Source organism: Pseudophryne corroboree, chromosome 2, assembly GCF_028390025.1.
Source record: "Pseudophryne corroboree isolate aPseCor3 chromosome 2, aPseCor3.hap2, whole genome shotgun sequence".
NCBI classification, from domain to species: domain Eukaryota; kingdom Metazoa; phylum Chordata; class Amphibia; order Anura; family Myobatrachidae; genus Pseudophryne; species Pseudophryne corroboree.
In genome coordinates this window covers 669,759,148-669,784,626 of record NC_086445.1, presented here as the reverse complement: position 1 = coordinate 669,784,626, position 25,479 = coordinate 669,759,148, and the positions used below count along the sequence as shown (strand labels likewise).

General features: G+C 45.9%; 1 protein-coding gene across 4 annotated transcripts in view; it reads left to right on the top strand.

The window, feature by feature from the left end:
• MED20 (mediator complex subunit 20) overlaps nt 1-16,338 on the top strand; it is a 183,860-nt gene extending 167,522 nt beyond the window's left edge. For all 4 annotated transcript variants that reach the window (XM_063955083.1, XM_063955084.1, XM_063955085.1 and 1 more), the window contains one exon: nt 15,438-16,338. In XM_063955083.1, the coding sequence (XP_063811153.1) occupies nt 15,438-15,656 (219 nt within the window). In that variant the 3' untranslated portion in view covers nt 15,657-16,338. The remainder of the gene's footprint in view (nt 1-15,437) is intronic.
• Nucleotides 16,339-25,479: the final 9,141 nt, after the last annotated feature.

Below are 25,479 nucleotides of genomic sequence, written 5' to 3'. Positions count from 1 at the left end.
TTACCGGTGAGTAAATTCTTATTTTTAAGTTTACTGTCGAACATAGACGGGGTACACAATTGGCCAACGCAGATGCATTGTCCCGCATCTTCTGTTTGGGGGCTACAAGAGTTCCGGCCCCTAGGTCGAATCAGGGGAGGGGGATATGTGACAAGAACACTGGAATAGTGTGTGAGGGCAGGTATGTTTGATTGCCTGGGGAGACTGCAGAATCTCTGTGAGAGGAGCTTCCTTATACAAGTGAGCTATACAGTGTTTACTGGAGAACCCTGTGTTTTTGTTTAGTGATAGTTAGGAACGTCTTATGTTTAGTTAGTGCCGGACAGGCAAGGTATTTTCTTTTGATGTTTGTTTTGTTTTCTGTTTAATAAAACTGGTCGTGGCCAGTTACACCACACACTGGACTTGTGTGATTCCTCAGCTGCTGCATAGCTGCCATTTACCCCACGAAACGGCACCTTGTTCCCTTACAGTGTTACATTAAATAATTTTAATTGGTCCTGGAAGACCAACTCAGTTCACCCCTGCAATTCCCCCGAGGCACCCAGTTTGGAACCACTGGCTTAGGGGTAGTATAAGTTTATACCAAAACAAGCTTCTCCCTTTATGTAACTAAAAAGTAGTACTAGTAGTTTGGAAACAAGCTGGCATAGAGGTTGGATAATACATTTACAGGTGGCATGAAATTGTAGCCAGTGATATATTTGAAGAAGTCATGAGATGTTATATGGAGTCTGTTTTATCTTTGTAAAAACATAACAGGACTGAGTTTTGAAAAATGTTATGCAGATGAGTAATATCAGAGTACTGCCATTGTATTAATTGAGATCAGGGATCAAATAGGATAAGGCCTTCAGGGAAAGTTGTAAAGGCCCCCCCATACACAAGTCTGATTTGACCTGTTTTCATCCGATTCCGACGGATTGGGTTGACATATCGGATGAAAACAGGCAAAATCGGATGTGTTTGATAGTCGATGCGCATTCCCGTGCGCATTGGATCGGAGCCTGGAGATCATATGTGAAGCACATATGATCTATCGGAATTGGATGCATCAGTGACAAATCGCGGGTGCTTTCTAGCACCTGCGATGTATCGCATCCGATCAGGGGCTTAAGTGTGTGCCAGTGAGCCGCACTGCTGGCACACACCTGTAGTCTGCAGAGCGGGGAAGCCCCGGGCAATAGAGGCACTCTCCCTGCTCTGCGCCTCCGTGACCCCCCCCCCCCCCCCCAATCCTCCCACCGCCGTAGAGAGAGGCTGCGGTAGCGGCGGGAGATAAGAGATTTCAAAACTATTCAAATTAATGGGCGGACGCTGATTAGCTGAGGGAGCTATCTTAGCCAATCAGCAGCCGCCCATTCATTTGAATAGGAGTTTGGAAATCTGTCTCCTGCCACTACCGCAGCCTGTTCCCTGCCGGTAGCTCCCCAGGGGTCCTTTACATGCGTTACATCGCATGCGATTTATTGCATGAAAAAAATGGCACATCAAGTGCCAAATCGTATGAAGCCCTCCTGGGGAGCTGCTGGGGAGCTTCAAAGGAAGCCGAATCCGACTTGTCCTTTGGACAAGTCGGATCTGTGTATGGGGGACATTAGAGTGGGAGCTTTTGTAAAAGTAGTAAGAAGAGTAGTATGTACTTAGATGGTACCCAGAGTAGGTCCACTAAGGATAATGTTAGAGACCAGTCTGCTTCTAGATTTCTCTAACGTCCTAAGTGGATGCTGGGGACTCCGTAAGGACCATGGGGAATAGCGGCTCCGCAGGAGACTGGGCACATCTAAAGAAAGCTTTAGGACTAACTGGTGTGCACTGGCTCCTCCCCCTATGACCCTCCTCCAAGCCTCAGTTAGATTTCTGTGCCCGACGAGAAGGGTGCACACTAGGGGCTCTCCTGAGCTTCTTAGTGAAAGTTTTAGTTTAGGTTTGTTATTTTCAGTGAGACCTGCTGGCAACAGGCTCACTGCATCGAGGGACTAAGGGGAGAAGAAGCGAACTCACCTGCGTGCAGAGTGGATTGGGCTTCTTGGCTACTGGACATTAGCTCCAGAGGGACGATCACAGGCCCAGCCTGGATGGGTCCCGGAGCCGCGCCGCCGGCCCCCTTACAGAGCCAGAAGAGCGAAGAGGTCCGGAAAAATCGGCGGCAGAAGACGTTCCTGTCTTCAATAAGGTAGCGCACAGCACTGCAGCTGTGCGCCATTGCTCTCAGCACACTTCATACTCCGGTCACTGAGGGTGCAGGGCGCTGGGGGGGGCGCCCTGAGACGCAATAAAACATGATAAAAATACCTTACATGGCAAAAAATACATCACATATAGCTCCTGGGCTATATGGATGCATTTAACCCCTGCCAGAATATACAGAAAAACGGGAGATAAGGCCGCCGAAAAGGGGGCGGAGCCTATCTCCTCAGCACACTGGCGCCATTTTCCCTCACAGCTCAGTTGGAGGGAAGCTCCCTGGCTCTTCCCTGCAGTCACTACACTACAGAAAGGGTTAAAAAAAGAGAGGGGGGCACTAATTAGGCGCAGTATTAAAACATACAGCAGCTATAAGGGGAAAAACACTTATATAAGGTTATCCCTGTATATATATATATAGCGCTCTGGTGTGTGCTGGCATACTCTCCCTCTGTCTCCCCAAAGGGCTAGTGGGGTCCTGTCCTCTATCAGAGCATTCCCTGTGTGTGTGCTGTGTGTCGGTACGTTTGTGTCGACATGTATGAGGAGAAAAATGATGTGGAGACGGAGCAGAGTGTCTGTAACAGTGATGTCACCACCTAGGGGGTCGACACCTGAGTGGATGTACTGTTGAAAATTACGTGACAGTGTCAGCTCTGTATAAAAAAACAGTGGTTGACATGAGACAGCCGGCTACTCAGCTTGTGCCTGTCCAGACGTCTCATAGGCCGTCAGGGGCCCTAAAGCGCCCGTTACCTCAGATGGCAGATACAGACGCCGACACGGATACTGACTCCTGTGTCGACGGTGAAGAGACAACCGTGATTTCCAGTAGGGCCACACGTTACATGATTGAGACAATGGAAAATGTTTTATACATTTCTGATAATACGAGTACCACCAAAAAGGGGTATTATGTTCGGTGAGGGAAAAACTACCTGTAGTTTTCCTGAATCTGAGAAGTAAAATGAGGTGTGTGATGATGCGTGGGTTTCCCCCCGATAACAATTGATAATTTCTTAAAAAGTATTGGTGTATACCCTTTCCCGCCAGAGGTTAGGGTGCGTTGGGAAACACCCCCTAGGGGGGATAAGGCGCTCACACGCTTGCAAGAACAAGGGCTCTACCCTCTCATGAGATGGCCGCCCTTAAGGATCCTGCTGATAGAAAGCAGGAGGGTATCCAAAAATGTATTCACACACATACTGGTGTTATACTGCGACCAGCAATCGCCTCAGCCTGGAGGTGCAGTGCTGGGTTGGCATGGTCGGATTCCCTGACTGGAAATATTGATATCCTAGATAAGGATAGTATATTATTGCCTATAGAGCATTTAAAAGATGCATTTCTATATATGCATGATGCACAGCGGAATATTTGCCGACTGGCATCAAGTATAAGTGCGTTGTCCAATTCTACCAGTAAAATGGTCAGGTGATGCGGATTCCAAACGGCATTTGGAAGTATTGCCTTTGAAAAGGGACATTTGGGGTCGGTCTTTTAGACCTGGTGGCCACGGCAACAACTGGGAAATCCACGTTTGTACCCCAGGTCGCCTCTCAAAATAAGACGCCGTATTATCAGGCGCAGTCCTTTGTTGGCAAGCGGACAAAAGGTTCCTCTTTTCTGCTCGTGACAGAGGGAGAGGAAAAAGGCTGAAGAGATTAGCCAGTTCCCAGGAACAGAAACCCTTTCCCGCCTCTGCCAAGCCCTCAGTATGACGCTAGGGCCTTACAAGCTCAGGCACGGTGGGGGCCCGTTCTCAATGAATTTCAGTGCGCAGTGGGCTCACTCGCAAGTAGACCCCTGGATCCTTCAGGTAATATCTCAGGGGTACATATTGGAATTCGAGACGTCTCCCTCTCGCCGTTTCCAAAAGTCGGCTTTACCGACGTCTCCCTCTGACAGGGAGGCAGTTTTGGAAGCCATTCACAAGCTGTATTCCCAGCAGGTGATAATCAAGGTACCCCTCCTGCAACAGGGAACGGGGTATTATTCCACACTATTGTGGTACCGAAGCCAGACGGCTCGGTGAGACCGATTCTAAAATCTAAAATCTTTGAACACTTACATACAGAGGTTCAAATTCAAGATTGAGTCACTCAGAGCAGTGATTGCGAACCTGGAAGAAGGGGACTACATGATGTCTCGGGACATCAAGGATGCTTACCTTCATGTCAAACTTTACCCTTCTCACCAAGGGTACCTCAGGTTATGGTACAGAACTGTCACTATCAGTTCAGACGCTGCCGTAGGGATGGTCCACGGCACCCCGGGTCTTTACCAAGGTAATGGCCGAAATGATATCCCTTCGAAGGAAGGGAATTTTAGTTATCCCTTACTTGGACGATTCCCTGATAAGGGTAAGATCCAGGGAACAGTTGGAAGTCGGTGTAGCGCTATCTCAGGTAGTGTTGCGGCAGCACGATTGGATTCTCAATATTCCAAAATCGCAGCTGGTTCCGACGACTTGTCTTCTGTTTCCTGGGGATGTTCCTGGACACAGTCCAGAAAAAAGGTGTTTCTCCCGGAAGAGAAAGCCAGGGAGTTATCCGAGCTAGTCAGGAACCTCCTAAAACCGAACCAAGTCTCAGTGCATCAATGCACAAGGGTTCTGGGTAAAAATGGTGGCTTCCTACGAAGCAATCCCATTCGTTAGATTCCACGCATGAACTTTCCAGTGGAACCTACTGGACAAATGGTCCGGGTCGCATTTTCAGATGCATCAGCGGATAACCCTGTCACCAAGGACAAGGGTATCCATCCTGTGGTGGTTGCAGAGTGCTCATCTTCTAGAGGGCCGCAGATTCGGCATTCAGGACTGGGTCCTGGTGACCACGGATGCCAGCCTGCGAGGCTGGGGAGCAGTCACACAGGGAAGGAATATCCAGGGCTTAGGGTCAAGCCTGGATACATCACTTCACATAAATATCCTGAAGCTAAGGGCCATTTACAATGCTCTAAGCTTAGCAAGACCTCTGCTTCAAGGTCAGCCGGTGTTGATCCAGTCGGACAACATCATGGCAGTCACCCACGTAAACAGACAGGGTGGCACAAGAAGCAGGAGGGCAATGGCAGAAGCTGCAGGGATTCTTCGCTGGGCGGAAAATCATGTGATAGCACTGTCAACAGTATTCATTCCGGGAGTGGACAACTGGGAAGCAGACTTCCACAGCACAACCTCCACCCGGGAGAGTGGGGACTTCACCCAGAAGTCGTCCACATGATTAAAAAACTCGACAGGTATTGCGCCAGGTCAAGAGACCCTCAGGCAATAGTTGTAGACGCTCTGGTAACACCGTGGGTGTACCAGTCAGTGTATGTGTTCCCTCCTCTGCCTCTCATACCCAAGGTACTGAGATTGATAAGATGGAGAGGGGAAAGCACTATATTCGTGGCTCCGGATTGGCCAAGAAGGACTTGGTAACCGGAACTTCAAGAGATGCTCACGGAGGATCCGTGGCCTCTACCTCTAAGAAGGGACCTGCTCCAGCAAGGACCCTGTCTGTTCCAAGACTTACCGCGGCTGCGTTTGACGGCATGCCGGTTGAACACCGGATCCTGAAGGAAAAAAGGCATTCCGGATGAAGTCATCCATATCCTGATCTAAAGCCAGGAAGGATGTAACCGCAAAAACATTATCACCGCAATTGGCGAAAATATGTTGCGTAGTGCGAGGCCAGTAAGGCCCGACGGAGGAAATTCAACTGGGTCGATTCCTACATTTCCTGCAAACAGGAGTGTCTATGGGCCTGAAATTGGGGTCCATTAAGGTTCAGATTTCGGCCCTGTCAATTTTCTTCCAAAAAAGAACTAGCTTCAGTCCCTGAAGTTTAGACGTTTGTAAAAGGGGTACTGCATATACAGCCTCCTTTTGTGCCTCCAGTGGCAATTTGGGATCTCAATGTAGTTTGGGTTCCAAAAGTCACATTGGTTTGAACCACTTAAATCTGTGGAGTTAAAATATCTCACATGGAAAGTGGTCATGCTGTTGGCCCTGGCCTGGGCCAGGCGCGTGTCAGAATTGGCGGCTTTATCCTGTAAAAGCCCTTATCTGATTTTCCATTCGGACAGGGCGGAATTGAGGACTCGTCCTCAGTTTCTCCCTAAGGTGGTTACAGCGTTTTTCACCTGAACCAACCTATTGTGGTGCCTGCGGCTACTAGGGACTTGGAGGAATCCAAGTTGCTGGATGTTGTCAGGGCCCTGAAAATATTTCCAGGACGGCTGGAGTCAGGAAATCTGACTCGCTGTTTATCCTGTATGCACCCAACAAGCTGGGTGCTCCTGCTTCTAAGCAGACTATTGCTCGTTGGATTTGTAGTACAATTCAGCTTGCACATTCTGTGGCAGGCCTGCCACAGCTAAAATCTGTAAAAGCCCGTTCCACAAGGAAAGTGGGCTCATCTTGGGCGGCTGCCCGAGGGGTCTCGGCTTTACAACTTTGCCGAGCAGCTACTTGGTCAGGGGCAAACACGTTTGCTAAATTCTACAAATTTGATACCCTGGCTGAGGAGGACCTGGAGTTCTCTCATTCGGTGCTGCAGAGTCATCCGCACTCTCCCGCCCGTTTGGGAGCTTTGGTATAATCCCCATGGTCCTTACGGAGTCCCCAGCATCCACTTAGGACGTTAGAGAAAATAAGAATTTACTTACCGATAATTCTATTTCTCATAGTCCGTAGTGGATGCTGGGCGCCCATCCCAAGTGCGGATTGTCTGCAATACTTGTACATAGTTATTGTTACAAAAATCGGGTTATTATTGTTGGGAGCCATCTTTTCAGAGGCTCCTCTGTTATCATACTGTTAACTGGGTTCAGATCACAAGTTATACGGTGTGATTGGTGTGGCTGGTATGAGTCTTACCCGGGATTCAAAATCCTTCCTTATTGTGTACGCTCGTCCGGGCACAGTATCCTAACTGAGGCTTGGAGGAGGGTCATAGGGGGAGGAGCCAGTGCACACCAGTTAGTCCTAAAGCTTTCTTTAGATGTGCCCAGTCTCCTGCGGAGCCGCTATTCCCCATGGTCCTTACGGAGTCCCCAGCATCCACTACGGACTATGAGAAATAGAATTATCGGTAAGTAAATTCTTATTTTTCCCAGGAATTGAAGGAGTAAATATCAGTCTCTCAATATATCAGATCACCTGAGAGACTTATATTTACCCCTCAATGAAATCCCTGGGAAAATGTAGATATTGTTAACTTCAAGGGCGGGTAACCGTTTAGGGACAGACAAATGTGCTCTAGCAAGACACTGTTTAATTTTCATCCCTACAGGCGATATTGTACACTAAAGTGTATAATGCATTTCGTACATTAGAAAACAAAACAAATGTTATATATGATAAAGAAGCTGTATTGGAAGCACACCTTGACTTCTTCACCACTGTTTTATTTTGTCAGGATGACCGCAAATCAGCAACTTTTAGAGAGTAAAAGGTTCACAGCCCTGTCCCTAGCCACCAGCCACTATCTGGGGTCAGTCATGCAGAAAAATGGCCCAAAGAGGCCTTATATCTCTTAGATTCCTCCTCCCCTTCCTAGATTGTCGGGCAAACCACACTCCCTCCTTGTCTTTTAAAGGGAGGCCTTCACATGTGTTCTGATTTGACCAGTCAGGCTGGCAAACTGCTGGGAGAGGCACAGTGAAAACAACAATCAAAACACACATTTTATTCTTCAAATGCATGACTTTCCATGGACTTACTAGCTAAACACTCCTGGCTCCTTTGTAGTACACTGCCCCTTTTACCACATATAGTTTGAAACAGGTATAGGATTTTGGGTTAAAGCATCATCTTTATTGGAGTAATCATGGCCAGCCCGACCATTACGGCAGGTACACCGTCGCATAGAGCACCACATAGTGGAGGGTGCTACCACTGCCATCCATGGACTTCTAGCTGACCATAGTGCCCGGCCCCCTCTCCCACATTAATACCACCAGGGTGCCTGCTCTGCCCGGTGCCACCCCCAACCCAGTAGTCCAGAGATGTGTTCGAGGACAGCCCAAGGCGCTCACCCCTGCCACACTGGCCGCATAGAGAGCCTGGACTGCAGGCTGAGGTGAGTGGGGAGCCGGGGAGGGAAAGCACTGGGAGAGGGTACCACTGTAACAGTGCCTTGCCCAGGAGGAATTTCCCAGGGCCCTATAACACTGGGACTCCTTCCACTCCCGATTCTACATCTGGCTGCTTGCTACATTGCCTCCCCTGTCACTCACTACCTTCCTGTCACACCTGCTTCCCCAGTCACACACTATCTCCCTGTTACCCCTGCCTTCACAGTCACCTACTATCTCCCTGTCACCCCCTATGTCCCTGTACCCGTGGGGCTATTATTGTGTGGCCACGCCACTTCCTTGTGAGGCCACATCCCTTTTTGTGGTGGCACACAAAAAAGTTGATCCCATCAAGTGGTGCCAAAATCTATATTTGCTTACCAAAACAATTAAGCTTGGGCTTGCCCTGGGGAAATTCTACCTAACCAGATGTTTTTCATAGTTAATTCAGGAATTTGTGAGTTAAGTGTATGATAATGACATCTGTAATCTTTAGTCTCTTCAAGTGGTTAATGGCTAACACAAAGACAAGAGAATGGCATCCCTGGTGATGCCATTGCTATCAGAAATGTGCAGGACATAAAGCCATTACTAAAGGCCCTAGCTGATGGACCACTGTATAGAGTTAGAATAGATTTTAGAAAGTGGACCAAAAACCCAGATTTACATAGCACTTGTCCACAAACCTCCCAGCGGAGCCTGTTGAAAACTTTTTTTTCCAGCACCGAGATATATAGAAGCAATAATGGCTTCAACTGAATAACATAAAAATATAAAGTTTAAAATCTGACTCTGTTATCCAGTGTCTGGCTACCAATCGCAACGTGCACATGTCCTGGATAATTAAGGAATGGATAAGTGGGCTGATGCTGGTGGCTATAAATGTACGTTAGCAGGGAAAGGGATACTACTGCACTAGCATATTATAGAAAAGTTCCAAATTAGAACAAAGGAAACCCCTCGTTATATTCTATATCAGATATTTGAATTATATAGGGGGTGCTGCCACTGAATATATTGTTGCCAATAAATATTTATGCACAAAAAGAAACAGAGAAGGATTGGACTTGAAGTGGCGCACTTAAACATTAAATTGATACATAAATTATAACTTTTATTAGAGTATATTTGTTAAAAAGACCTGTAGCTGTGAAATATTAAAACCAAAAACATATAAATTGACAAAACAAAGTGTGATATGTGTGAATAAAAACACACACTGTGCTAACTGGATAGTGCTACACATATATAATATATTATAGGTACTATGACCCTTGAGTGCCCAATGGCGCTTTGAAGTCACTGATCAGTTGTACTAGATAGGCTTACTGAGGGTACTGTAAAGTGCAATATTCCAATAGAAAGCTCCCCCTCAGTTTGGGCGCTGTAACCCCTCACTTATGTGCAATCATATGCTTGTACAGCTATGAGTCAGTGTTTATCCTCACTAGTGATCTCAATGTAATTAGCTGTTCTCAATCAATTTACAGCAGGTAATATCTGAAGTCAGTATCACTTTAAGTTAATAATCTGTTTGGGCGCTATGACCCCTCACTTATATGCATTCATATGCTTATACAGCTATGAATCCGTGTTTCTCCTCACTAGTGATCTCAATGTAATTGGCTGTTCATTAATCAATTTACAGCAGGTAATACCTGAAGTCAGTGTCACTTTAAGTGAATGATAATTGATGTTCACTTATATGCTTATACAGCTATAAATCAGTGCTTCTCCCCACTAGTGATCTCAATATAATTAGCTGTTCTCAGTCGATTTACAGCAGGTAATTAATAAAGTCAATATCACTTTAAGTGAGTAATCACAATGTTCATTAGTGATATTGTTAATGAGAGACACTGTAATGTCCAAGAATGCATATAAACTGACAGTTTTCCACAATATCCACTACTATTATAGTGGAATATAGATCATAGCTGTGAGGCACAGGGTTTAGTGAGCTGTTTGAATATTGCACTAATGCCGTACACTGGAACACTCCATCAGCTGTTAATAGCAGTATATCCTAACTAGCTGTTTTGTAATTATCAGCTGTGTGATGGAAACCTATATATCAAATAAACAACATTTAACCTGAGTAGCACATAAACATTGCTAGATAATTGTTCTATACTTGTAAAGTAACAAGCAGTGCTGTGGAGATGTCTCAGCTGCTACATTAAGCAGTGTGTCTTAGTCTTGCTACAATGTTGCTAGTACATGCAGCTTGCTGAGTCATATGTGGTTAAATAATCCTCTCAGTGCAGGAAAGCTTGTGAGCTCCATCAGTGTCATGAGGCTTCACAATAGCCAGCTCAGCTTTAGTATAGATCTCGCTCTATTCCTAACAACACAATACATTTAGCACATTGTTATTATACACAGCAGCACAGTGTGACTCGCCGACACGTGTTTCACAGTTAAGTTTTTTCAGGGCTAACCAGAATGCCTCCAATAGCCCTAATTTAACAGTACAGATACACCAATCGCTGGGCAGATTCCCGGTCACATGACTGGGCCATCCAATCACGTCGCGACTCCTGTTAATGGGATTTGGACTGTGCTCAGTCTAATCATGTGACACCTATTAACCTATCAGATAGCCCAAATTACGTGCACCAGAGATAATGTTAAATCTGTGTCTCTGATTCTGGGCTACGGTTCAAGTCATCTGACTAGTTAGATCCAATGGAATCATAATAATAGGTTCCTGAGAGTAATATTAAAGGGATACTCGGTGTTTCCAGTATGAGAGATAAACTTAAATATGCTTAATAAGTAAGGTGAGTGTGTATTGGAAAAGTGATGTATAACAGTTGTCATTGGCAACCACATAATAGGAAAAACAACAAAATGAACACCTTAAACTGTGCAATGTGAAAATAAAATAAACAATAAAAATGTGAAAAACAGCTGAGTGGTATACTATGTGTGTCTGTGTCAGAATTTAATTTAATACAGTGAAAATAAGATAGTGACTGTATGTTATTTATAATGGTCATGTAAATATTTCATGGCCAAGAGTGTTTATTATCTGGTGAGTGAACTGAAAATGGTGAAATTATAATGATGATTTGATCTAATAGTGACCCTCCAAATAAATGTGATTACAAATATGTGATATGCATACAAATTGTACACTTATAAATATATTATAAAGGTGGTCCTACAGAATACTAATTCATGGAGTAGTTCCCAGCAATCTCATTATTATAATACATTTAATATGTTGAGCCACCTTACAATTGAGAGATATTGAGTCTACCTGTTGTATATAAATATACCTACTATCTCATCCCACGGTAGCATCCCTTATTTTGTATCGTAGGAACCTATGGAACCTGTTCCTCTCAGTATGATTGGATGTACACATCCCTGATTTTCTCAGATGTATTTTCCCATATTATTCCCAAATCTGCATATATCTCCTTGTCCCCATTATTCCTGGTGTAGTTGTCTCTTTTTAAATTCGTTAGGAATAGAGCGAGATCTATACTAAAGCTGAGCTGGCTATTGTGAAGCCTCATGACACTGATGGAGCTCACAAGCTTTCCTGCACTGAGAGGATTATTTAACCACATATGACTCAGCAAGCTGCATGTACTAGCAACATTGTAGCAAGACTAAGATACACTGCTTAATGTAGCAGCTGAGACATCTCCACAGCACTGCTTGTTACTTTACAAGTATAGAACAATTATCTAGCAATGTTTATGTGCTACTCAGGTTAAATGTTGTTTATTTGATATATAGGTTTCCATCACACAGCTGATAATTACAAAACAGCAAGTTAGGATATACTGCTTTTAACAGCTGATGGAGTGTTCCAGTGTACGGCATTAGTGCAATATTCAAACAGCTCACTAAACCCTGTGCCTCACAGCTATGATCTATATTCCACTATAATAGTAGTGAATATTGTGGAAAACTGTCAGTTTATATGCATTCTTGGACATTACAGTGTCTCTCATTAACAATATCACTAATGAACATTGTGATTACTCACTTAGTGATATTGACTTTATTAATTACCTGCTGTAAATCGACTGAGAACAGCTAATTATATTGAGATCACTAGTGGGGAGAAGCACTGATTTATAGCTGTATAAGCATATAAGTGAACATCAATTATCATTCACTTAAAGTGACACTGACTTCAGGTATTACCTGCTGTAAATTGATTAATGAACAGCCAATTACATTGAGATCACTAGTGAGCAGAAACACAGATTCATAGCTGTATAAGCATATGAATGCATATAAGTGAGGGGTCATAGCGCCCAAACAGATTATTCACTTAAAGTGATACTGACTTCAGATATTACCTGCTGTAAATTGATTGAGAACAGCTAATTACATTGATATCACTAGTGAGGATAAACACTGACTCATAGCTGTACAAGCATATGATTGCACATAAGTGAGGTTACAGCGCCCAAACTGAGGAGGAGCTTTCTATTGGAATATTGCACTTTACAGTACCCTCAGTAAGCCTATCTAGTACAACTGATCAGTGACTTCAAAGCGCCATTGGGCACTCAGCCTAACAACACATATAATTTGATTCAAGGGTCATAGTACCTATAATATATTATATATGTGTAGCACTATCCAGTTAGCACAGTGTGTGTTTTTATTCACACATATCACACTTTGTTTTGTCAATTTATATGTTTTTGGTTTTAATATTTCACAGCTACGGGTCTTTTTAACAAATATACTGTAATAAAAGTTATAATTTATGTATCAATTTAATGTTTAAGTGCGCCACTTCAAGTCCAATCCTTCTCTGTTTCTTTTTGTGCATGGCTATAAATGTATCATTTATCTTCCTATCTCTATTGAATAGAACAGTAACAGGGGTTCTTGCCAGGTTTGCTAATAGTAAACATTTCATTTCGGAAGGACTCCCTCTCAGAGCCTTTGTTGTGAGCTTTAGTAAGGATCAGAATGAGGTCGTTTTGGAAAGTTTTCTAAAAAATTATTATTAAATCAATCCAGAGGCTTTAATCACATCTCTAACTAAATTTGCTGTCCAACTTTTGTTTAAAGATTAATCCAGGGTGGGATCTAGTAGTGGGAGATTAGGGGCTGTATTCAATAACTGTCGGAAGCTGCCGTCTTGTCGGAAAGATGGCAGCTTCCGACAGAAATAGGTCGGAAGGGGTTCCGACCTATTCAATAGGGGCTGATTTTTTCCAACAAGCCTCCGATCCACGTGCTTCTGTCAGAAATGGGGCCAAATCCGACAGGTTTTGGCCCCCTTTACGACAAACTCAATCCGACTTGAAAACGAGTCAGATTGAGGTGATGCGGGCCGCGAGGGGAGCAGAGATCGGCGGGGGGGACATGTCTGCAGCAGCGGGGGGAGGTGCTGCAGGGAGACCTCCCCCTTCAGCGACTCCCCCCGCCGCCGCAGACATGTCCCCCGCCGGCTGCCGTCCTCTGCTCTCCCCGCGGCCTAGCTTACCCCCGCCACCTTCTGCACTCCTGGCCGCTGCTGTCAGCGCATCCGCAGCCGCTGACAGTAGCAGCCGTCCATTGAATAGGGTTGTCGGATCCATTCCGACAACTGCATGTCGGAATGGATCTGACTTTTATTGAATATACCTATATGGCTAGGTAGAAAATCATGTATGGAAAAATCAGAGGTTTGGGGTATCATTATGTAATCACTATTATGGCTTGAATAAAAAAAAAACTTTCCTTTGAAACATTGCCATATTAAAAATCTGCTTTTCATTTAATAAACAGGAGAAAATGTACTTCCTACGTCTGATCAGTGTTGATGCCATTTAGCTCTTATTTGGAAATTACTGTATCGGGTTACAGGTTGCATGCTTATATCACATAGAGTGATTGCAGTATTTTCATTTGCACATTAAAGGAAGGGGGGCCCTAGTTTGCACACCATAATTAGGTAATGAGGTGCTACTCTGCTTGAGAATTAATACAATCCTGGGCAGGATTATGCTAAATGCCTCTGGTTATTACAGGTTGAACTAGTGTGAGATAGTGCACCTGCATCTTTTCCTCTCTGCATTTGCACATTAAAACTCGGGATAAATGTGTTTGTCGGATACTGACCCTTGCTATCACAGCCTTTGCATAGATGATCCTGATAGGATTTGAGCATTTGCTGGCCAACATGCTTTTAATATAATAAACACATTGGGCGGGATGTAATGCCGTCCGAGTGGGTCTGGGACTCCAGGTCGACAACAAAAAGGTCGACACACCTTAGGTCGACATGGACAAAAGGTCGACAGGAACAAGGTTGACATGGAAAAAGGTCGACATGAGTTTTTTATGTTTTTTTGGTGTCGTTTTCTTCGTAGAGTGACCGGGAACCCCAAATAGTGCACCGCGTCCCCTCGCATGGCTCGCTTCGCTAGCCAGATTACCGTTCCAATCGTAGTCCACGTGGATCGTTAAGTATGAAAAGGTTCCAAAAAAGAAAGAAATTGCGAAAAACTCATGTCGACCTTTTGTCCATGTCGACCTTGTTCCTGTCGACCTTTTGTCCATGTCGACCTAAGCTGTGTCGACCAATTGGCGTTGACCTAAGGTGTGTCGACCTTTTTGTTGTTTTTGGAGTCCGGATACCGTCCGAGTTCGGTGGCCGTGCGGGATGCCGGCTGAACTCGGACGTTTTTTTATAGGGGTAGTCGCTTACAGAGCATGGTTTTGTCTTGTAAGTAGTTGCCCCTTTAAAAAAAAAAAATGTCAGAGTTCGGCCGGCATCCCGCACAGCTGCCGAACTCAGACGCATTACATCCGGCCCCTTATATATATTATATTTTTGTCTGTTCGTTCTGTCAGGCCAATCCTCTACAACAGGGATGGGGAACCTTTGGCCCTCCAGCTGTTGTTGAACTTTGCATGCCCTGCAACAGTTTCAGCATGGCCAGATAACAAAACTGTAGCTAACTCTGCTCTACAATCTTCGGGGAGGGAGGGGGGGGTTTAGAGAGAAGCAATTGGCTAACACTCACAGCCATGCAGTGTGTAAACCATACAATTTAGATTTGATATGACTAAATACAAATATATACAGTATAATCGCTGCTAAATCAGGTGTGTGTCACAAAATATCAACAAAGTAATAAACTCACCAACACCGACCAAATTAATATTATGGTAATGATCACACAAGTCATTGTCATGGTTTGTCTTTGTTTTAGGTGGATTACTGCCCTTGTGCAGTGCCAGGTGACTGCTGGAATCTGATGATGGAGTTTATGCAGAGTTTCATGGGCACACATGCACCATCTGTTCCGCCTGTTTTCAGCTCCAAGCATGATGCACTGTACACACCTGCAGATACAATGGTGCAGTACATGGAGCTACTTAACAAGATCCGCAAGCAACAGCAGGGCACAGTGGCTGGAATGAGGTTATGAGAGGATCACCTTTAACTACCTCGTTCATTGTAAAACATTTGAAACTGCTATTCTGTTCATCATCTTCCCAAACCATGATGATACAGATGTTCTGCCGTACCATCTAGGACTTTTTGGATATCAACATCAGGGGGGAGATTAAGTCTGCACTGATTATTGGATGCACACATTGTAAATGTTAAGATGTACAGCAAATTTTGAGAAGAGTTGCTAGAAATACTTCTTTACGCTGAAGATAATAAATGTTAGCAACGTAATAACTGCATATAAATTGTGGTGTACAACACAAAAGAAACCAAGGTGATTGTTAATATACAGTACCTATAATCTCTATTAGGCGAGATATTCCATATACTATAAATTATCTTTTCTAATAAATACTTTGAAATAACAACTCACTGATTACAGATGATAGTATCAGAAGAAACATATTAAGGCTTTCCCTGGCTTATCGCTTGCACCTCTATGGGACACAAAAGAACAAGCAAGGTTTTCTTGCCCAGATAGCACTACATAGTATTCATGCAGTGGTACTTCCTGGCTAATTGGATCTTTCTCAGTGTTTCAACATTATTCAATTCTTGATGAAAAGGCTAAATGAATAGGCTGATGCAGTTAACTTTAATAATTTAAGTATTGTTTTTTTATTATTGTGCAATTAAATTATGTTTTGGTCTGTTAACTACTTTGTTTCTTTTTTTTCTATTTTTTCATGACAGAAGTGTGCTGTGGTTGTGGTTATCACTATTGCGATTACCCCATGGAGGTATATTCCATTAGGGTCGAAAGCTGCCGTCTGTCGAAAAGACGGCAGTTTTCGACTTTTTAAGGTCGAATCGTGATTCGGCCTATTCAATCCCAGCTGTTTTTAATCAACAAGTCTGGGAATTTGACTTGTCGAATAGTACGTGAATCGGCGGTATAGCTGCTGATTCACGTACTTTTGAGGGAAACGGGGCCAAATTCAACAGGATTTGGCCACGTTTCCGACCATCTCAGTCCGACATAAAAAAATGTCGGACTGAGATGAGGGACTGCGGAGGAGAGGGGGGAGAGTCGCAAGGAGACGGGGATAGCCGCGAGCAGCCAGACGGGGTGAGCCGCGGGCAGACAGGGGGAGAGCAGTGCTGGCGAGACCTCGCTTGCTGGAGCCGGGTGGATGTTGCCGTGAGCGGCGGCTGTGATGCGGGGATGGGGAGTGGAGAGACGTGGAGACTGTGAGGCAGAGAGACAGGGGGGGGGGGGGAGACAGGGGAGAGCCGCGGGCAGACTGGGGAGAGCAGCGCTACAGCAGTGGCTATATAGCCGCTGCTGTAGCGCTACTCTCACCAGTCTAGCTCCTGCATCTCAATTCGACTTTTTTAAAAGTCGAATTGAGATGTCGTTGAATAGCCCAAGTCGGATCCATTCCGACAAATGAATGTCGGAATGGATGCGACTTCAATTAACTATACCCCATGGTCTATTATCTCGGTCTATTATGGGTGATGGTGTTAACTGTAGATGAGTGAGTAAAAAAAGCAGCCATGTTACATCACAAAGGACTGAGGGGCAGATTTATTAAGGCTGGTGAAGTGATAAAGTGGAAGGTGATAAAGCACCAGCCAGTCAGCTTCTAACTGTCTTTTTTCAAACCCAGCCTGTAACATGGAAGCTAGGAGCTGATTGGCTGGTGCGTATCACCTTCCACTTTATCACTTCACCAGGCTTTATTAAATCTGCCCCTCGATGTAATAGAAGGTCACTTTCACAAAATCTTTCTCAAGACCTATTCACAAAATGGGAAAACTTATTTACAAATTTGGAAATAAGTTTTTGATAATTTAGACTGAAAAGTTGTATGAACTTTAAAAATACTGACGGTAACTCTGATGGAGAAGCAAACTGGAGAATGAATGACTCCATGGAGCATATGTAATAGGGTCCAAGTTTGCTAGAGATGCGGGATGCTGGCCGATCGTGGACATTTTCTTAAAGAGACAATCATTTACAAGGCATGTGTCACAACTGAGGGCCTGAGCTGACGGGAGGCAGCCTCAGTTGTAGGGGCTGAGATGTACCGGAACCTGGGAGGTTGTATCAGACCCCTGGACATGTAAGTAACATGAATAATAACTGCCCGAAGGCGTGACCACGACAACTTGGATAAAAGTCAATGATGTTTATTATGACAACTCCGCAACACAGCAGCAGTAAAAGAAAACGTAAAAGTCAGCAAAGAATAAATACAGTTCCTGGGTACTACAGGATGGCAGGAGCCACAGGGCACTGGTAGTGTGAGATAGTTCTTATAATCTTCTAGATGGAAAGTCCTTACCAGGCCCGACTGTAGCAATGGAGATAACCCAGGATTGTACCAGCTGGTGTTCCAGGAAAAGCTGGGTTGCTGAAGATAAAACGGCTGCTGTGGATACTGGCTGGAACCAGACTGTTGTTAGCACGGAGTGGATACTGGCTGGAACCAGTTAAATAATAAATGAACTTGGGAGCGATGAAATATGAACTGAAATGTAGAACTTGAGAGCGGAGAAATAATAATACCGGTGGAGAGTGGTAAAGTGTAGAAAGGACACCGGCCCTTTAAGAGAAGCTGTACTCTGCTGGAAGCAGGTAATGTTGTAGCTGGAAACAGATGAATCCACAATGGATTGGAGAGTCAGGCTACACCGCAGGTGGAATGCTGGTGCGGGTCTCTATGGTGGAAGTCTTGAGACAGGAGCTGGAACCTGGAAGACAATCACAGGAGAGAGACAAACAGGAACTAGGTTTGACAACCAAAGCACTGACGCCTTCCTTGCTCAGGCACAGTGTATTTATACCTGCAGCAAGGAAGGGATTGGCTAGGCAATTATGCAGATTAACAATACTGACAACAGATTGGAGGAAATGATCAGCTGACAGAATCCAAGATGGCTGCGCCCATGCAGACACTTGGAGGGAAGTTTGGTTTGTAATCCATGTGGTAATGAAAACAGTAATGGCGGCGCCGGCCACTGGAGACAGGAGACGCCAGGCTGACAAGTGCACATCCAACCACGCGGACACAGCGGAGGCCGCGGCTGACGTAATCGCCACTCTGACACTCTGCATGCAGAAGCTCAGGGACGGCGGCGGAGGCCGCGGGAGACGCCATGCCAGATGTAATAAGGCGTTACTGTGACAGCGTCTCAGAGAGACAGGAGAGGATGCAGGAATGTGAACATTAGGATAACAGATGGGATCCGGTCCTGGAGCGCTGAGCCAGCCTTAGGAGGCATCTGATGGGTAAGAAATGGCGTCCAGATACCCGGATCGTGACAGCACCCCCCCCCCCCCTTTAGGAGTGGCCCCAGGACACTTCTTTGGCTTTTGAGGAAACTTGGAATGGAATCTCCGGACCAAGAGGAGCATGGACATCAGAAGCATTGGTCCATGAACGTTCCTCAGGGGCCGTAACCCTTCCAGTCAATAAGATACTGTAGTTGACCGTAACGGTGACGTGAGTCCAGGATCTTGGCCACTTCATACTCAACGCCTCGTTGAGTTTGGACTTTCGGAGTTGGAGGAAGTGAGGAATGAAACCGATTCAAGATCAGCGGTTTCAACAGGGAAACATGGAATGTCCTGGGTATTTTTAAGAAGGGAGGCAACTGAAGTCTGTAAGCAACAGGATTGATGACTTGTTCAATCTTGAAAGGACCGATATAGCGAGGTGCAAACTTCATACTGGGAACTCTTAACCTCAAATTCTTCGTGGATAACCATACCCGATCACCCCACCTTGAGAGCAGGAACTGCTCGACGCTTCTTATCCGCAAACTTCTTGTACCTGAACGATGCCTTGAGCAGAGCTGATCGTACGCTCTTCCAGATATTGGCAAACTGATGCAAGGTGATATCCACTGCGGAACAGAAGTTGCTGGAAGCGGTTGGAACTCAGGGACTTTAGGGTGGAATCCAAAGTTAGTGAAGAATGGTGTTGAAGCAGATGAAGAATGATACTGGTTGTTATGACAGAACTCGGCCCAGGGAAGTAATTGAACCCAGTCATCTTGAGAGGAGGACACATAGATGCGGAGGAAGGCCTCCAAGTCCTGATTCACCCTCTCGGTTTGACCATTGGTCTGAGGATGGTAAGCCGTGGAAAACTTTAGCTTGACTTGAAGGACTTGACATAAACTTCGCCAGAATTTGGCTGTAAATTGAACTCCTCGATCTGAGATAATTTCTTCAGGAAGACCGTGGAGTCGGAAGATCTCTTGTATGAATACTTGAGCCAACTTGGAAGCTGACGGAAGACCGGTGAGAGGAATGAAGTGTGCCATCTTGGTGAACCGGTCAACTACCACCCAGATGGTATTGAACTTGTTGCACATGGGTAAATCTGTAATAAAATCCATCGACAAATGGGTCCAAGGTCGACGGGGAACAGATAGTGGAACCAGTTGCCCCGCAGGCGACTGGCGGGATACCTTAGTTGAGCACACTTTGGGCAAGATGCAATAAACTCCAAGACGTCCTTTTTCAGAGTTGGCCACCAATAGGACCTAGAGATAAACTCCAGGGTTTTTTGGATACCTGTATGTCCGGCAAAAACGGGAAGCATGGGCCCAATGCATGAGCTTCTTCCTTAGCATCGGTTTCACAAAACTTTTCCCTGATGGGGGCGTAGAGTCCATCCCTACCGTGGAGAATGCCAACGGATTTATAATAGGATGCTTGTCTGAAGACTCTGACTCATTTTCTTGCTCCCATGAGCGGGAAAGGGCATCGGCCTTGCGATTCTGAGAGCCCGGACCAGAACTGGAGTTTAAAGTCGAACCTGGAAAAGAAAAGTGCCCATCTGGCCTGACGAGGGTTGAGACATTGTGCGCCTTTCAGATATAAAAGGTTCTTGTGGTCTGTAAGTATGGTGATTGAATGAGAAGCTCCCTCCAACAGATACCTCCACTCTTCTAGAGCGAGCTTGATGGCTAGCAACTCCTGGTCGCCAATGGCATAGTTGCGCTCAGCTGGGGAGAACTTCCGGGAGAAGAAACTGCAAGGGTGTAAATGGCCATCTTTAGCCCTCTGAGATAACACCGCTCCTACTCCAACGGAGGAGGCATCCACCTCTAAGATGAAAGGAGAGTCGATGTCAGGCTGTTTCAGAACAGGCGCAGAGATGAACCTTTGTTTTAAAAGATGAAATGCTTGCATGGCTTCTTCAGACCACTTGGACGGGTTAGCACCCTTCTTAGTGAAAGCAGTAATAGGCGCCACAATGGTGGAAAAGTCTCGTATAAACTTTCGGTAATAGTTGGCGAACCCCAAGAACCTCTGGACCCCTTTGAGGGTTAAGGGTATCGGCCAATTTTGGATTGCTTGTAGTTTCTCAGGATCCATCTCTAGTCCGGAACCGGACACAATGTACCCTAGAAACGGATGGACTTGACTTCAAAGACGCATTTCTCTAATTTGCAATAGAGATGATTGACACGGAGACGGGACAGAACCTCTTTAACCCAAAAACGATGTTCCTCTAAATCGTTGGCAAAAATGAGGATATCGTCTAGATAGACCACGACATGACCGGTATAGAATGTCTCTGAAGATCTCATTGACAAAATGCTGGAAGACAGCTGGAGCATTACTCAATCCGAAGGGCATGACGAGGTACTCATAATGTCCATCACGGGTGTTAAAGGCGGTCTTCCACTCGTCACCGCCTCACGGATCCGGATGAGATTGTATGCACCTCTCAAGTCCAGCTTTGTAAGATGGTAGCTCCGCTAACTCTGTCAAAGAGCTCAGTAATCAGGGGTAAAGGATAACGGTTCTTGATGGTAATGTCGTTCAAACCTCTGTAGTCGATGCACGCCGCAGACCACCATCTTTCTTTTTTACAAAAAAAGAAGCCTGCGCCGGCTGGGGAAGAAGAAGGTCGAATGAACCCCTTTGCTAGTTCTCTTTAATGTATTCCTCCATAGAATGCGTCTCAGGCAGAGACAACGGATAAGTTCGGCCTCGAGGTGGAACCTTCCCTGGAACGAGATCAATCGGGCTGTCCCATTCTCTATGAGGAGGAAGGATATCAGCAGAAGCTTTACTGAACACATCCGTGAAATCTTGATATGGAGGAGGTGGAACATCAGACGACCTGGGGGAGGAAGACAGACAGGCAATACTTTAAACAAACATGTCTCAGCACAGGAGGAACCCCATGCCAGAATTTGCGTAGTCGTCCAATCAATTGTAGGATTGTGAAGACGGAGCCATGGAAGGCCCAGGACCACAGGATGTGTGGCTCTTGGAATCACTAAAAAAGAAATAAGTTCGGAATGAAGAACTCCCACCTCTCAGACGAACTGGTAGAGTCCTTAAAGAAATAACTGCATCAAAAATTTTGCTGCCATCCACGGCAGTTAAAGAATGGACGAAGGAAGTCTCTCGGTGGGTAGGGACCACCGTTTAAACATAGGCTTCGGTAATAAAGTTCCCAGCTGCTCCGGAATCAAGGAGGGCATGACGTTCCGATAACGTTGAGCAACTTGAAGCGAGACTGGGAGATTACAATCTTGAGGAGATGGAGAGGAGATCATTACTCCTAGCCGGCCCTCTCCTTGGCGAGCTAGGATTTGGAGTTTCCCGGACGTTTGGGACAGGCATTAATGGTGTGAGACGGAGCTGCACAATAGAGACAGAGAGACTCGGAGAGACGTCTTCGGCGCTCAGCAGGAGTTAAACGGAACGGCCAAGTTGCATGGGCTCATCTTTAGATGGTGACAGTTGACGAGGAGGAGGAGCAGAAGATTTTGGAGCAGATGATCTTCCACGCTCAGTTGCTCTCTCTCTGAAACGTAAATCAACTTTCGTGCAGAGTGAAATTAGCTCATCTAACTTAGAAGGTAAGTCTCTGGTAGCTAACTCATCTTTAATACGCTCAGATAAGCCATGCCAGAATGCAGCATACAGGGCCTCGTCGTTCCATGCCAGTTCGGATGCCAGGATCTGGAACTGTATCAGATATTGTCCTACAGTACGTGACCCCTGGCGTAAACGGAGAATCTCGGATGAAGCTGAGGTTACCCGGCCTGGCTCGTCGAAGATGCGCCTGAATGTTGACACGAAGGCAGTGTAGGAAGATAGCAGGGTGTCGGACCTCTCCCATAACGGTGATGCCCAATCAAGGGCTGAGCCACTGAGAAGAGAAATAATGTAGGCAATTTTTGTACGGTCACTGGGAAAATTGCCAGGTTGTAGCTCAAACTGAATCTCACACTGGTTTGAGAAATCCCCTGCAGAATCTTGGAGATCCGTCAAATTTTGCTGGCGTTGGAAGATGAAGACGTGGAGCAGAAATGGGTAAGGTGGGTGGGGTTATAGCTGGAGTCACTGTGGTTTGACGCACCTGGCGCGCCTGATCCACGGAGAGTTGTCTGAATCCCATCCAGCCGAGTAGAGAAATCCTGGAGACAGCGGATGATGTGGCCCTGTGCAGCCTCCTGATGTTCTAGTCGGGCTGCCAGTTCTTGCATCGGCCTGGCCGCTTGATCCTGGTCTCCGGCTGGATTCATTAGGTCAGTGCTTACTGTCACAACTGAGGGCCTGAGCTGACGGGAGGCAGCCTCAGTTGTAGGGCTGAGATGTACCGGAACCTGGGAGGTTGTATCAGACCCCTGGACATGTAAGTAACATGAATAATAACTGCCCGAAGGCGTGACCACGACAACTTGGATAAAAGTCAATGATGTTTATTATGACAACTCCGCAACACAGCAGCAGTAAAAGAAAACGTAAAAGTCAGCAAAGAATAAATACAGTTCCTGGGTACTACAGGATGGCAGGAGCCACAGGGCACTGGTAGTGTGAGATAGTTCTTATAATCTTCTAGATGGAAAGTCCTTACCAGGCCCGACTGTAGCAATGGAGATAACCCAGGATTGTACCAGCTGGTGTTCCATGGAAAAGCTGGGTTGCTGAAGATAAAACGGCTGCTGTGGATACTGGCTGGAACCAGACTGTTGTTAGCACGGAGTGGATACTGGCTGGAACCAGTTAAATAATAAATGAACTTGGGAGCGATGAAATATGAACTGAAATGTAGAACTTGAGAGCGGAGAAATAATAATACCGGTGGAGAGTGGTAAAGTGTAGAAAGGACACCGGCCCTTTAAGAGAAGCTGTACTCTGCTGGAAGCTGAGCTGGAAGCAGGTAATGTTGTAGCTGGAAACAGATGAATCCACAATGGATTGGAGAGTCAGGCTACACCGCAGGTGGAATGCTGGTGCGGGTCTCTATGGTGGAAGTCTTGAGACAGGAGCTGGAACCTGGAAGACAATCACAGGAGAGAGACAAACAGGAACTAGGTTTGACAACCAAAGCACTGACGCCTTCCTTGCTCAGGCACAGTGTATTTATACCTGCAGCAAGGAAGGATTGGCTAGGCAATTATGCAGATTAACAATACTGACAACAGATTGGAGGAAATGATCAGCTGACAGAATCCAAGATGGCTGCGCCCATGCAGACACTTGGAGGGAAGTTTGGTTTGTAATCCATGTGGTAATGAAAACAGTAATGGCGGCGCCGGCCACTGAGACAGGAGACGCCAGGCTGAAACAAGTGCACATCCAACCACGCGGACACAGCGGAGGCCGCGGCTGACGTAATCGCCACTCTGACACTCTGCATGCAGAAGCTCAGGGACGGCGGCGGAGGCCGCGGGAGACGCCATGCCAGATGTAATAAGGCGTTACTGTGACAGCGTCTCAGAGAGACAGGAGAGGATGCAGGAATGTGAACATTAGGATAACAGATGGGATCCGGTCCTGGAGCGCTGAGCCAGCCTTAGGAGGCATCTGATGGGTAAGAAATGGCGTCCAGATACCCGGATCGTGACAGCATGGTTTTGCCTTGTAAATGATTGCTACTTTAGAAAAAACGTCCAACATCGTCTGGCAAACTCGGACCCTATTGCTTATGCCCCCTAATCTTGAATTTGTACAACTATGGGCCTAATTCAGATCTGATCGCAGCAGCAAATTTGTTAGCTAATGAGCAAGACCATGTGCACTGCAGGGGGGACAGATATAACATGTGCAGAGAGAGTTAAGGGCCCCATACACTACAACGATATGTCTGAGGCGGAAGTTGGATTTAAGTTCCCTTGAACTCCCCCGGGAGTGATTCCATACGATTTGGTACTTTTGTGCTATTTCTGCATAAGATATATCGCATGTGATTGATGAAGCCGCCATATATCATATGCTATATATAGTATGGCATACAATTGTACCATGAGATATATCTGATGGGCTGGATAGAGGACAACAGGGGCTGGGAGTGTCCTGAGAATGCCAGTCAAACTTCCCTGTGATACACCGCATGCAATATATCACATGCACACAAAAAAACACTTTCTGCTGCGGGGTACACTGGGCTCCACAAGTCTGGACAATGGGGTGTAGAGTAGGATCTTGATCCGAGGCACCAACAGGCTCAAAGCTTTGACTGTTCCCAGAATGCACAGCGTCGTCTCTATAGCCCCGCCTCCCAGCACAGGAGCTCAGTTTGTCAGTTGGTGCTGCAGTAAGCAGGCACTTAACAGAGGGGCTGCTCCAGGCAGCCCTAAGAAAAGCTTTTTATGAGGTAAAAAGTGAAGACTTCAAGGGCAGCAGCAGGGGTAAATGTCTTCTGACATTCTCTGCTGCAGCTCCAGCTCTCCCCAGCGGCGCTGTACACTCCCGAGCCCTGGTTGCCGGGTACCTACAGAGGAGGCTCCGGTTTACTTCACATTAGGCACACACGGCTGGGGCTCTCCAGGATCGCGTGGCCGCGCTTCTGGAGGTGGTAAGTGGGTCC